The sequence below is a fragment of the Letharia columbiana genome (genome assembly GCF_014066305.1).
Source record: "Letharia columbiana isolate WasteWater2 chromosome Unknown xpSc0000134_s0, whole genome shotgun sequence".
In the NCBI taxonomy this organism is placed as follows: domain Eukaryota; kingdom Fungi; phylum Ascomycota; class Lecanoromycetes; order Lecanorales; family Parmeliaceae; genus Letharia; species Letharia columbiana.
In genome coordinates, this window is record NW_023501188.1 from 6,224 (window position 1) to 22,699 (window position 16,476).

General features: G+C 30.1%; 1 protein-coding gene across 1 annotated transcript; it reads left to right on the forward strand.

Moving 5' to 3' along the window:
- Positions 1 to 11,840: 11,840 nt before the first annotated feature.
- Positions 11,841 to 12,683, forward strand: HO173_013416 (uncharacterized protein; the record flags this gene model as incomplete). Its single annotated transcript, XM_037315236.1, has 1 exon — positions 11,841 to 12,683. The coding sequence occupies one exon, from the start codon at positions 11,841 to 11,843 to the stop codon at positions 12,681 to 12,683; it is 843 nt and encodes a 280-aa protein (XP_037157877.1).
- Between the last annotated feature and the right edge of the window lie 3,793 nt (positions 12,684 to 16,476).

Sequence of the window (16,476 nt, forward strand, 5' to 3'; positions counted from 1 at the left end):
CCTATCATCCCCACTGCATTAAGGAGTAAGAGGAGGAACTACAACAGGCAAATGCGGAGAACACTGCGGAGAACACTATGGAGAACACTGCGGAGAAACCAAGCGGCAACAAGGCCACCATCGTCAAGAACACGGCTCAGCTCTCCAAGATCCCACGTCATATGCTCTCCACGGTTCCACATCAAATCATCAGCAAGCGGAGAACACCACTACAACTTGGCCTGTCATCCCCACTGCATTAATATGATACATCACTGCAATAACGTCACAAGAGGAGGATCTACTATCACAGTCAATTGGGCCTCTACAGGAGGAACATCGGACGATACATATTTGGACGAATTAAAACCGTCCGATGTCTTGCTCTGACAGCTATTTCATTATTCGAATGATTTCACTGCGGCAGGAGATAATGTGGGATTCACACCACTAATTGGCATGTTGTCTCCATTTCTTTCCGGTATTTCGATACTTCTTGCCATAAGAACATGGCCTTTCTCTGTTTTTTGTGGGCAATTATTACGGATCAATCCTTCACACTTGATACACCTTTCTAATTAGGCCTTAGCGCGCCTCTCTCCGCACATATATGCCTATATACCACATAGATTAAATTAATTTTGTAGTGGTGGAAGTAGGTCAAAAACGCACAGCAAGCGATCAGAGTTCGATTTGACTTAGGGCTAGGGCTAAAATTCCATTTGACTTAGAAAAATCCAACTCCATTTAACTTAGAAAAATGAAAAATCCAACTCCATGAATTTAATTCATGGGCCTTTACTTGTATTATTTTAAATTAATAAAAGAAATATAAAATTATTTAAAATAAAAATTTTAATTTATAGATATAATCGAGTATTTTAATAAATATTTAAAATAATTATTAGATCTCTATTTAATTAAGATTAAAGCGAAAATAACTATAAATTTAATATATAAATTTTTAAATTTTTAAATTTTTAAATTTTTATTTAATTTTAAATATTAGAGACGCTTTATAAGCGTTTTAAATACGAAATAAAAAAATAAAAAAATATTAAGATACGTACTCTTAATACTTATAATTAATTTTTTTAAAAGTTTTTAAAATTAAAATCGCTATAAAATAGAGATAAAAAGAGAAGAGAGTATAAGATACGATAATATTAATTATATAAATAATTTAAAAGTCGCGAAGTTAATTTATAAATATAAATCTATATATATAAATAATTTTATTATATATTTAAATTTTTAAATTTTTATATTATTAGAAAGTATATATTATATTTTATATTATTAGAAAGTATATATCGTATTTTATAATTTTATAAAATATTATAAATATATTCTTTAAATATATTATAAAAAATAGAAGTATTAAAGATATTTTAGAAATACTTATAGAGTTATTAATATAAACTTAATATTATATAAATTTATTTATTATTTATATAGAGTAATAAGTAAAGATCTATAAATTAAATTTATAATTATTACGTTTTTAGTATAGCGTAAGAAATCTTACTAGCGTAACTTAATATATCGCTTTCTTTCTTCGATTTTATTTATAGCTTTAGCTTAAGTAATTAATTAATTAATTATAATTAAAACTAAGAAATACCTTTCGCTTCTTCGTAAAACTTCTTTTTCGAAGTATATGCTTACTTCTTATATTAGTAATCTTAATAATTAGTAATAATATAAGCTTTTCTATATTAATATACTATTCTTACTATTTCGTATTAGAGATACTATTCTTATACTAAGAAGTTTTTCTTCTATTAGAATATTACTTTTTTAAAGAAAGAATCTTTTTTAAAAGAAAGAATCGCTATAAGAGTTATTTAATTTCTCTTATCTTTTTAAATAGCTTTCCTTCTCTTAAAGAAAACTTATCTTTTATTCTTAACACTTTTCTTTCTTTTTAATAAGACTTTCTTTTTATTTCTTTTTATATCTTTCTTTATAATAGAGTATAATTATTTATAATTAACGAAGTTAGAAAATCTATTTTAATAGAATTAACGATTTTACTCGCCTTTTAATTTTAAGCTTTTTTAATAAAAAATCCTAAACTCTATAAGTAGATTCTTAATAAGAATTATTATTCGATTATTAAATCGATTATATAGATTTATAATCTATTTACTAACGTTCTTTATAATTAAGATTTATATATTTAATAAAGTTAATCTTAAAATATTAACTTAATCTCTTTTTAGAAATTACTCGATTAGAGAAATCTCTTATCTACTCTCTTTTCTAAAATTATAATTTTAGATCTATAAATACTTTAGTAAAAGTAATTATTATCTTTATATATAAAGTTCGTTATTATATAAATAGTAATTATTTTCTTATTTAATAAATTGAGATAACTCGCCTTAAATCTAAAAATATCTTTATTTTTAAAAATTTAAGTCTCGATTTAAGAGGTTATATAGACGTCTTCTTAGAGTTATTATCTTCTTCTTTTCTTAAAATAACTTAATCTTCTCGTCTTAATAATAGAATTTTTTTTTTTAAGCTCGATAAAAATAAAGAAAGAAGATTTATATTAGGGCGTAATCGCCTTAATAGTCTATAGCGGGGATATAGTAGACTCTTATAGAATTAAATAGGGCGTATTAGTTATAAAGCGCGATACTCTCGATTCTTTTAGTCTATAGTCTAGTAATAGCCGAATTATTCTTATAACTATATCGCGCTAAAATTTCGAGGCTTAACTAACCTCGAGAAGGCTAGCTACTATAGGATATATCCGCTAATTTTCTAAGGGTTCGAGCCCGTTATATATAGGTCGTAAAACATTTTTCAGAGGGTAAAAGTTTTAGATTTATCGGATACCGGCTTCTAGGAGCGATATAATTCTATATTCTAAGGCTTTTATTTAGATAGAGCTAAATATCCGATAACCGAACCTCGGTATATATATATCGAGGTATATACCCCGAAAGGGTCTCTATAACGTATCTTATATCTTATAGGAACCTCTAAGATAAGAAGTCCCGGACAACCGAAGGGTAGCGCACTGCGCCTTAAGTCGGCTTTACGAGAACCGCTGGTTAGGGTAAAGCCCTCGAATTAATTCTTTTTAGAGCCGCGAGGACGCGGTCTTTAGAGAGAGGATAGTTATAAGGGCGTAATCGCTCTAATAGTCTATAGCGAGGGTATAGTAGGCTCTTATAGGGTCAAATAGGGCGTATCGGCCATAAAGCGCGATACTCTCGATCCTTTTAACCTATGGCCTAGTAATAGCCGAATTATTCTTATAACTATATCGCGAATAGTTATTAGAACGTTATCGCTTTAATAGTCTATAGCGAGAGTATAGTAGACTCTTATAGAATTAAATAGAACGTATCGATTATAAAGCGCGATATCTTCGATTCTTTTAGTCTATAGCCTAGTAATAGCCGAATTATTCTTATAACTTATAAGTTTTTTCTTATTATTATTTATAATTAATATATATAATAGAATAAGATAGAGCTAAGCTTAAAAATCTTAAATTTATATATATAGCTAATTATAAATTCGAGTTCGCTACGCTCTTTAATTAGATCGGCTAAGTTAGCTCGATAATATTAGTAATATAATAAACTATACTTAATATAATTAGAGCTAGAGCTATATATAAATATTATATAAATAGATCGTATATATAAATAGATAGAATATAAGAAAAGAACTTTATATAGTAAATATGAGTCTAATATAAATGTAAAAAGTTACTCGTCAAATTACTAGAGATTCGTTTCTTCGAGTTATTCGATTTCGGCTTATAATCTATAATAAATCGAATTACTTCGAAAGATATATCTTAGCCTTTTAAATATATTAGTTTTATATATATATTAAGTAAACTAATTACTTTAATATATTATAGCTATAGCTATATAGCTATTATCTATAGCTATATTATCTATAACTATTATTACTAATAACTATATTATCTATAACTACTATTATCTATAACTATATTACTTATAATTATATTTATCTATAACTATATAACTATAGTTTTTAGCTATATTATAACTAATAACTATAAGTTATTAAAATTAATACTTTCTCTTTATTTAATTATTAGAAAGATAGAGATAATAGAGTAAATAGTTAATATTACTCTTCGAAAAAATCTTTATAGAGAAAGTAGAGAAAGTAGAGAAATAACGTAAACTTTTAATATAACTCTCTAGTTTGTTCTTCTAGAATAGATGACGATTTAAGATATAAGACGTTATTTAATACGATTAAAAGAGTTAGAGATAGATATAGATATAATAGATTATTAAATATTAATCTCAGATATCGTTTCTTAATTTATTATTTCCTTATTACTTAAGATATTAAGAGTCTCTCTAGCTTCGCGAAGATCTAGCGGAGATTTTAATTTACTTTAGCATATATTTAAATTACTTAGTCTCGAATCTCTACTATTATTCGTATTTTCTAAGAAGTTAATAGAAACTTCTCCCTCTATTTAAGAATCCCGTATATCTTTAATTTCTTCGATTCGTAGCGACGGTGTGATATCCGATATAGGCCTCCTATGGTTCTTCTCATTATCGTCGTCGCTAGATACGATCTTAATACTACTCTTATTCTAGATAAACTATAATATATAACTTACTTTCTCGTTTCTCTTTTAATAAATAAATTAAGTATAGATAATCGAAGACTTTTTCGTAACTTAGATTCGATTTCTTATTAAACTATAGTTCGTAGAATAACTTACTCCCTCTACTACTATATAATAGTCTATTTTTTAGATAATTTATATAGACTACGATCTTTAATTAAAAGCTTATAAATAGGCTTAACTGCATCTATAAATCTGAAAAGTTTCTATAAAATTTGAAATTGCTAATTACGCGTTTGTCGCGGAAATTACAAAATCCGCTAAATTAGTAAATCTAATTAGAATCCGCTCAAATTCTATCGGTTTAGCAAATCTGATTAGAATTCGTCTAAATTCTGTCGGTTCAGTAAATCTAATTAGAATCTACTTAAATTTCGCCGGTTTAGTAACTATCTTAATCTTTTTCGCTAGTTCTACTAGTTTAATAGCAATACGTATAAAAAAAGAAAAGTTCTAATAATCGATATTGCGATGGCAAGGTTCTACGATAACGAGTATTAACGTTAACTCAAATTTGGCTATAAAATTAGATGATTTAATAAAATTAGTCGCGTAAGTAATACTCTAATATAGCGTATAATAATACGTATGTTGATGATAATATATATTAATATCATATATATATACCTCTATAGAATAGTACTTAGAGTGTATTAGAGTGCATTACGTAAAATTTTTGAAGTTGCTAAAAATTTTTAAAGTTGCTAAACTAATAGAACTGGCGAAAAGAATTAGAATAGTTATTAAATCGGCGAAAAGGATTAAATATAGGTAAAGTCTACTTAATAGACTAAATCGTACTAAATCGTGCTTATAGTGCGGACCCGACGGAAATCGTGCGGAAAGAAACTTTTAGATTTGTAGATGTGGCTAAGTATAAGTCTTATAAATTCTTTTAATAATTTTATTTCCTCTATATCTCTTACGTAGAGATATAGATTCTTTAGACGATACGCTTCGATATAGTCTAATCGTTAATGCATTAATCGAAAATAATCGACTTATCCTTATTTTATAAATGTAGATATACTTTTATTAAAAGATCTTAACTCTCTAAAAGCGAATACTCTATTAGATATCGATTTAGTTAATTAATATAGACTATTTCTTATATAATTCTTTACTATTATCTCGTCTATAAATGTATTAATGATTCTAATATATAGATTTTCGAATCGTATCTTAAAATCCTTTTAATTTAGTGCTATAATAGATAGTAGATTATTATCTATTTCTAAGATATATAGAGTATCTATTATAGTCTATATATGGTTGTTTATACGAATTCGAATAATTTCTCTATCTACCGCCATTAATTTATCTTAATTATCGAATTCTACTTCTTTCGAATAAGGCTATAAGTCGATAAATAATTCCTTATTTAATATTATATAGCGAGTCGCTTCGAAGTCTATTAGCCAGCTACTATCTTCTAAAAAGTTTATTATTATAGAGAAATTCTTTATTAATAATATACTATCTATAGGCTCTAGCTTTTTTCTAGCTATTTATAAGCCTTTCTTTTAACTATATATATCGCTTATATCGCTAACATTACTATCGCTATCTAATTTATTCACTATTATTATAGTACGATCTAAGCGTTCTCGTCTACTATCTTTAGATATCTTTAAATTCTTTAATCGATTCTTTAATTTACGATTTCGTCTATCTAAATCCTTCGCCCTATAGTTTTTATTCTTTTCATCCTTCTTATTCGAATACTTTCTCTCGTAATACCCGATTTTTCTATAGCTATAGTATTCTATCTTACTTATATTTCTAAGAGATCTTTAACCTAACTAACCCTTTCGTTTATTATATATAAGTAAGTCTTTATTCTTAATCTATCTATCTTACTTTACGATCTATAAATATTTTATAACTATTTCGATAGTAAGATTATCGTTAATCCTTAAGTTATATTTAGTTATATCGAACTTACTCTTCTAATAAGCGTTTATAATTATCGTCGCTATAGTAAGATTATATAATATATAGGCTGAATTTAAATCCGTAACTTTATTCTATAGATTTTATAAATCTACTATTATTTAATCGATCGTCTAATTTACTAACTTAATATATTTAAGAAACTTCTATAATATAATCGAAAGACGTTCTTTATTACTTATTCTATAAATTTAATAAAGCTTATCTTATATAAACTTAGAAGTAATAAGATAGACGATATAACTCTTCTAATTTCGATTAACGTTTACTTCTAATTAATATAGCGATTTATCTATTTAAAATAGTTTATTATTTAACTAGCTCTCTATCGAATCGTATAAATATTAATAATTTCCCTAACACTATTTTAAAGATATCTCGTCTTTTAAGGAATTATTAGTAATTCTAGACCTATAGATAATAGTTTAAGTCCTTTAAAACTTTTATTTTAACGTGCGATTTACTAATAAGTCCCTTATTAAGTTCTTCTAATAAATCGACTATTAATAAATTATCTAAATCGAATAAAAGATTCTCTTTCCTCTCTTCTTTCTTTTTCTTTAGATAGGAAAGGCTCTTAGTTAATAACGCTATCTATTTAGCGAATAAACGATCTCGTTTCTCAGCCTACTATAGCCCTACCCCGAGTATCCTTCAACGAGATCCTCGAGTCGACTACGTTCTTTAATATTTAGAGAGGCTATAGTAGTAATAGATAGATATAGCGAAAGACTAAAATCTCGATTAATAACTATTTAAGTTTATAATCTATTAATAATATAATAGACTATATCTAATATAATTAAGACTAGAGCTATATATAAATACTATATAAATAGATCGCATATATAAATAGATAGAATATAAGAAAAGAACTTTATATAGTAGATATAAGCCTGATATAAATGTAAAAAGTCGTTCGCTAAATTACTAGAGATTCGTCTCTTCGAGTTATTCGATTTCGACTTATGGCCTATAGTAAATCGAATTACTTCGAGAATTATATCTTAGTCTTTTAAACGTATTAATTTCATATATACGTTAAGTAGACTAATTACTCTAGTATATTATAGCTATAACTATATAACTATTATTTATAACTATATTATCTATAACTACTATTATTAATAACTATATTATCTATAACTACTATTATCTATAACTATATTATCTATAGCTATATTTATCTATAACTATATAACTATAGCTCTTAGTTATATTATAACTAACAAGTAAAGATCTATAAATTAAATTTATAGAGTTAAATTTTTTCTAAGTCAAATCGAACTCTAATCGCTTACTGTACGTTTTTGACCTACATATAGATATATATATACGGAGAGAGGCGCGCTAAGGCCTAATTAGGAAGGTGTATCGAGTGTGGAGAATTGATCCGTAATAATTGCCCACAAAAAACAGAGAAAGGCCATGTCCTTATGGCAAGAAGTATCGAAATACCGGAAAGAAATGGAGACAACATGCCAATTAGTGGTGTGAATCCCACATTATCTCCTGCCGCAGTGAAATCTTTCGAATAATGAAATAGCTGTCAGAGCAAGACATCGGACGGTTTCAATTCGTCCAAATATGCATCGTTCCGGAGTGATGATTTGATGTGGAACCGTGGAGAGCATATGACGTGGGATCTTGGAGAGCTGAGCCGTGTTCTTGACGATGGTGGCCTTGTTGCCGCTTGGTTTCTCCGCAGTGTTCTCCGCATTTGCCTGTTGTAGTTCCTCCTCTTGCTCCTCAATGTAGTGGGGATGACAGGCCAAGTTGCAATAGTGTTCTCCGCTTGCTAAGTGATGATTTGATGCGGAACCGTGGAGAGCATATGACGTGGGATCTTGGAGAGCTGAGCCGTGTTCTTGACGATGGTAGCCTTGTTGCCGCTTAGTTTCTCCGCAGTGTTCTCCGCATTTGCCTGTTATAGTTCCTTCTCTTGCTCCTCAATGTAGTGGGGATGACAGGCCAAGTTACAGTGGTGTTCTCCGCTTGCTAAGTAATAATTTGATATAAAACGGCCAAGTTGCAGTAGTGTTCTCCGCTTACTAAGTAATGATTTGATGCGGAACCGTGAAGAGTATATAACGTGGGATCTTGGAGAGCTGAGCCGTGTTCTTGACGATGGTGGCTTTATTACCGCTTAATTTCTCCATAGTATTCTCCGTATTTGCCTATTATAATTCCTTCTTTTACTCCTCAATGTAGTGGGAATAACAGGCTAAGTTATAGTGATATTCTCCGCTTGCTAAGTAATAATTTGATGTGAAACAACTAAGTTACAATAATGTTCTCCGCTTGCTAAGTGATGATTTAATACGGAACTGTAAAGAGTATATAACGTGGGATCTTGGAGAGCTAAGCCGTGTTCTTGACGATAATAGCCTTATTGCCGCTTAGTTTCTCCGTAGTGTTCTCCGCATTTGCCTATTATAGTTCCTCCTCTTACTTCTCAATATAGTGGGGATGACAGGCCAAGTTACAGTAGTGTTCTCCGCTTGCTAAGTAATGATTTGATGTGGAATAGCCAAGTTGCAGTGGTATTCTCCGCTTGCTAAGTGATGATTTAATACGGAACTATGGAGAGTATATAACGTGGGATCTTAAAGAGCTAAGCCGTGTTCTTAACGATAGTAGCCTTATTGCCGCTTGGTTTCTCCGTAGTATTCTCCGCATTTACCTATTATAATTTCTTCTCTTACTTCTTAATATAGTAGAGATAATAGATTAAGTTATAGTGGTATTCTCCGCTTACTAAGTAATAATTTAATATAGAACGGCTAAGTTATAGTGGTATTCTCCGCTTACTAAGTAATAATTTAATATAAAACCGTAGAGAGTATATAATATGAGATCTTGAAGAGCTAAGCCGTGTTCTTAACGATAATAATCTTATTACCGCTTGATTTCTTCGTAGTATTCTTTATATTTATCTATTATAGTTTCTTCTCTTACTTCTTAATATAGTAAGAATAATAGATTAAATTATAATAATATTCTCCGCTTACTAAGTAATAATTTAATGTGGAACGACTAAGTTATAGTAATATTTTTTACTTACTAAGTAATAATTTAATACGAAATTGTAAAGAGTATATAATGTGGGATCTTAGAGAGCTGAGTCGTGTTCTTAACGATAGTGGTCTTATTGCCGCTTAGTTTCTCCGTAGTATTCTCCGTATTTACCTATTATAGTTTCTTCTCTTACTTCTTAATATAGTAAGAATAATAGGCTAAGTTATAGTAGTATTCTCCGCTTACTAAGTAATAATTTAATATGAAATTATAAAGAGCATATAACGTTCGGACGCGTTTAATGTGACTATAATATTTAAATGTTAGTTTAATCCATCTATCGCTGACTTAGAAGGAGTATATAGAGGAGGACGTATCCGTTCGAGCTCTTTTTAAGGGCCTTTTAACGCGTTTATAAGTAGTAGTAGATAGCTGTTAGGCTCGCTTACGGCCTCGATTGCCAGCAGTAGCGGATTTGCTGAGAGATGGCCTGGGGGCGTTAATAAGGGGCTCTAATTAGGCGAGGGGTACCGAAGACGATTATGTTCATATTGATGGAATTGATAGAATTGATAGAATTGATAGAATTGATAGAATAATAAAAGAATAACAAACAGATGAAAGGATTATTATTCGATTTCGGACGCGTCTGATGTGACTACCATAACTATTATATTTAAATATCTATTTAATTTATTAATAGTAGATCAAACTTCATAATTTTTACAGCGTTAGAAAGCGTAAAGCGAGCTCTATAATTTATCAAATTATGAAGAAATAGTATCCGTAGGGAGCTGGTTATTTCAGAGGATAAGACTTCTACACATAGATTTCTATAGATTTTTAATAATTGCGGACGCTAATTTATTTACTTGCGGTATCTAATTAAAAAGCGTAGACCTAACGAATTAATAATTGACTGTATATATAAATTCAAGGTTTTCTAGTTCAGCCCTACCTTATTCTTTTATATATACTAATAATTATAAGTTATTAAAATTAATAGATAGCCCTCTCGAGCTTCCTTATTAAAAATTTATATATAGAAGTTTTATACTTTAAAGTACTTAGCTTGCGATATATATAGTTACTTTATAATTCCTTAAATTATAGAGCTCGCTTTACGCTTTCTAACGCTATAAAAATTATAAAGTTTAATCTACTATTAATAAATTAAATAAATATTTAAATATAATAGTTATAATAGTTATATTAGACGCGTTCGAGATCGGATAATAATTCTTTCATCTATTTATATAATTATTATTCTTTTATTACTCTATTAATTCTATTAATTTTACTAAACGCGTTAAAAGACCCTTAAAAAGAGCCCGAACGGATACGTTCTTCTCTATATATTTCTTCTAAGTCAGCGATAAATAGATTAAACTAATATTCAAATATTATAATTATATTAAACGCGTTCGAGATCGAATAATAATTCTTTTATATTAATTCTACCAATTCCACCAATATAAACACATTTATTCTCGGTACCCTCGCACTTAGTTAAATAAGAGGAGGATCTATAATAGGCGAATGCGGAGAATACTGCGGAGAACATTACGGAGATAGTTATCAGCAGCAGTGACATAACAGGCCTACTCTCCACGGTCTCACACCAATCTATTTAGCCAGTGCAAGAGAAGTTAATACAGTAGGCGAATGCGGAGAATACTACGGAGAAACCAAGCGGCAATAAGGCCACCATCGTCAAGAACACGGCTCAGCTCTCCAAGATCCCACGTTATATCAATCATCCACTCAGTCAGCCACTCAGCTAGCCACTCAGTCTAATACTCTATAAGAGGAGGAGTAAGAGAAGGAACTACAACAGGCAAATGCGGAGAACACTGCGGAGAAATTAAGCGGCAATAAGGCTATCATCTATTACGGTACGCCAAGGCCTCCTCCAGAGCCACCACCCATTTGGGCCTAGCGTGGCTTGGCATCGCACATATCTGCCCTGCAGGCACATAGAATAATGAACATCTTTTACACCACCATGAATTCATGACCCAGTCATCCATTTCCTTGACAATTGGTAGCCACACCTAACCCAGGTCCTCTTCCAAGTCGTCTATATCGTCACTCGACCAGTAGTCACAATATACCGACAGTCAGCCCCCCCGCGCTTCCGCTACGCAGCTAGATTCAGTCTACGCAATCAGACAATTAGGCTATTCACCAGCCTACCAGACCACACAGTCAATCCTTTCATTAGGCCATTTGACATCACATCATGTCTTCTAACAACGGAGATACAAGCGGAGAACTCGTGCCAAGCACCTCCCATCAAGCCGTCAACACACCAAATCCACAGTCAATGATCCCCGGCCTCTCACAAGATACGATCAATGGCCTAATGACTGCATTTGGTGGTATGATGCGTCAAGAAATGCAGAGATTTGAGCAGAGATTAGAGAGAATCGAACAGTTTTTGGGCCCCGCACTATACCAAAATCCTACTTCATCTCCCAATCCTACTCCGCCTCTCAATTCGACTCCGCCTCCCAATTCCACTCTTCCCAGCATTGAAATACCAGAGCAGAACCTCTCTCACACGAACGACTCGTCCTACCATACAAGTTCAGGCCACTTACGAGCGAAGGAGATGGGATACTTCGATCTGCAACAGGCGAATGTGGAGAAAACTGCGGAGAAATATACGGAGAAAACTGCGGAGAAGAACAAGAGCACGGACCACAGCAGTCCTATTCAAGCGGGCACACTCTCCATAATTCCACATCAGGCCACTATGCATATTTGCGGAGAACCTTCCCCTCGCCTCAGCAATACACCAGTTTTCGCCACCCCTTCTCACCTCACTTCTCGCTTTCGCCTCTCCGCTCGGTTACACTCGATTCGCGAAGGATATGGAGGCTATAGGCCAAGGATAGGTGCATGGACATATGGACGGCGCATGCTCAATGTAGCTATCCAGAGATGCAGCCACGAGGACGTGTCTTTTTTTTCATTCTTTGCGGGCATGTTGTTACGGTACGCCAAGGCCTCCTCCAGAGCCACCACCCATTTGGGCCTAGCGTGGCTTGGCATCGCACATATCTGCCCTGCAGGCACATAGAATAATGAACATCTTTTACACCACCATGAATTCATGACCCAGTCATCCATTTCCTTGACACCATCGTCAAGAACACGGCTCAGCTCTCTAAGATCTCACGTTATATCAGTTATTCACTTAGTCAGCTATTTAGCTAGCCACTCAGTCTAATACTCTATAAGAGGAGGAGTAAGAGGAGGAACTACAATAGGCAAATGCGGAGAACACTACGGAGAAACTAAGCGGCAATAAGGCTACTATCGTCAAGAACACGGCTCAGCTCTCCAAGATCCCACGTCATATGCTCTCCACGGTTCCATATCAAATCATTACTTAGTAAGCGGAGAACACCACTACAACTTAGCCTATCATCCCCACTATATTAAGGAGTAAGAGGAGGAACTACAACAGGCAAATGCGGAGAACACTACGAAGAATACTACGGAGAAACTAAGCGGTAACAAGGCCACCATCGTCAAGAACACGGCTCAGCTCTCCAAGATCCCACGTCATATGCTCTCCACGGTTCCACATCAAATCATCACTCAGTAAGCGGAGAACACCACTGCAACTTGGCCTGTCATCCCTACTGTATTGATATGGTACATTACTGCAATAACGTCACAAGAGAAGAATCTACTACGACGATCATAGCCAATTAAACCTCTGCAGGAGGAATATCGGACGATACATATTTGGACGAATTGAAACCGTTCGATGTCTTGCTCTGACAGCTATTTTATTATTCGAAAGATTTCACTGCGGCAGGAGATAATGTGGGATTCACACCACTAATTGGCATGTTGTCTCCATTTCTTTCCGATATTTCGATACTTCTTACCATAAGAACATGGCCTTTCTCTATTTTTTATAGGCAATTATTACGAATTAATCCTTTATACTCGATATACCTTCCTAATTAGGCCTTAGCGCGCCTCTCTCCATACATATATATCTATATATAGGTTAAAAACGCACAGCAAGCGATCAGAGTTCGATTTGACTTTAGGGCTAGGGCTAAAATTCGATTTAACTTAGAAAAATTCAACTCCATAAATTTAATTCATAGGCCTTTACTTATATTTATATAAAAAACTTAATCTCTTTATCGATCTTAAATCTTATCTTCATTTTTATTTTTTTTAAATTTTATATTAAAAATAAATTAAGCTTTAAAAAGATTAAATATATTAAATTTCTAGAATTTCTATATAGTAACGAACTTAATAAATAAAATTCTCTTTTTATCGAGTTAAACTATATTTAATAAGATATTAAAAAATAATAATAAAGAATATCGAAATTTTTTAAGTATAAGATTTTCTAATAATAAATTTAATAGATTAATTTTTAATTAGTTAGAAGCTTTTAACTTAGAAAATATTACTTTAAAATTTAATTCTAATAAAAATTAACTTTTATAAAAATAAAGAAATCTTTAATAAATATCGCCTTCGTCTATAAAAATAGATTTAATATTATAATAAATTATATTATAAATTATATAAGTAACTATAAAAAACTTATAATTTATTATAAATTAAGTTATAATATAAAAAGAAGATATATTCTTACTATTTAGAAATCTACTTTAGTAGAGAAAGCTCGAAGACGCTAATATATATTTAGTCTAGACTTTCTAAGCCTCTTAGACTTAATAAGAATAACTCTATTAAAGACTTCTATAAAAGGTTTTCATAATATTATATTAAATATTAACGAAGAAAAAATAAGTTAATATTCTTATTAAGATAGTAATAGTAATAGATACTTATTAATATAGTAAATATATAAATTAAATATATAGTAAGTAAAAAAAGCCTTTCGCTTTAGACTTTAAAAGTTTTCTTTATTAATTCGAAAAATAATTTAACGTAAATTACTATCTAGTTAGTAAAGTCTTATATAATCTTTCTTTTTCTCTTTTAGACGTAGACTATAGTACTTACGTAAACTATTATAATACTTATATAGACGACTATAATTAGTATATATAACAGAATAAGATAGAGCTGAGCTTGAAAACCTTGAATTTGTATGTGCAGCCAATCATAAATTCAGGGTCACTACGCTCTTTGGTTAGACCGGCTGAGTCATCGCGGGTAAATAAATTAGCGTCCGCAACCATCAAAATCTCGCCCTCCCGCGTCTCCCTCATCAAAAATAGGTGTACGTTATTCACGAATAGAATAACTTTTTTGTTTTCTATTGAAATTTTGAGATTTTTTTTTAAATTATGGAGCGTCGTTTGCGCTTTCCAAATTTTTAACAATTTTGAAATTTGGTCCTATAGTTATTAATAAGCAAGGAGTCTAAATATCGCTCACCAAAGTTCGCTCGACAGCCGGACAGCCCGCTCACCAAAGTTCGCTCACCAAAGATCGCTCACCTATTTACTCGATAGCCCTAATCAAAAAAATGATTATGAATTTAATTCATAGGCCTTTACTCGTACTTATATAAATAATTATAATACTTATATAGTTCTAGTATTTTTATCTATCTTTTATTTAATAGATAAAATAAGTATTAATTTATATTTATAGTTATTTACTAGCTTTATTATATTAAATAAATTCTTAATTATATATTATATATTATATTTATAACTCTAATACTTTTAATATAATAAATACTTAGACTTTTTATATATAATTCGTTTATTTATAATTATTTTAACTTCGAAGTTATCTTCTTCGTTATAAACGAGCGATAATTCTATATTAATTCTTCTCTTATATAAATTTAAAGTTTTAATTATAATAGTAATAACTAGCTTTAACTAAGTAATTAATATTATTAAATAAATTTATATAATTAATAATAGCTTTAATCGATATATTAAATAATTAATCTTTATTAAAATCTTAAAGGAATTAATATATTATTACGAGAGTTTTCTATTTAAAAAACTTAAAATCAAGTATCTATAATATAATTTAAGAAAGATATTATTCTCTTCTTTAAGATTTAGCGCTAAATACTTCGTATTATATCTTACTTTTATAATAATAAATAAAAATACTATAGTATTATTCGTCTCTTTTCTTTTAATTAAATAAAGCTTATAAAAGACTTTTATAAATACTAAAAAATTCGTAAGTAATATATTTATACATCTGCAAATCTAAAAAGTTTCTTTTCGTACGATTTTCGTCGAGTTCGCATTATAAGTATAATTTAATACGATTTAGTCTATTAAGTAGACTTTATCTATATTTAACTCTTTCTATTAATTTAATAACTATTCTAATTCTTTTCGCCAGTTCTATTAGTTTAATAACTTTAAAAAATTTTAGTAACTTAAAATTTTTTGCGTAATATACTCTAATATACTTTAAGTACTATTCTATATATATATATAATATTAATATATATTATTATTAATATATATATTATTATACGCTATATTAAAGTATTATCTACGCGACTAATTTTATTAAATTATCTAATTTCGTGTTCAAATTTAAGTTAGCGTTAATACTTATCGTTATAGAATCTTATTATTATAACGTCGATTATTAAAACTTTTCTTTTTTTATACGTATTGCTATTAAATTAATAGAACTAATAGAAAAGATTAAAATAGTTATTAAACCGACGAAATTTAAGCGGATTCTAATTAGATTTACTAAATCGATAGAATTTAGATAAATTCTAATCAGATTTGCTAATTCGACGGATTTTATAATTTTCGCGACGAACGCGCGATTAGCAATTTCAAATTTTATAGAAACTTTTCAGATTTGCAGATGTAATATTATTAATCTTAAAACTATAGTATAGTTCGTTAGATATTAGATCTATAATATTA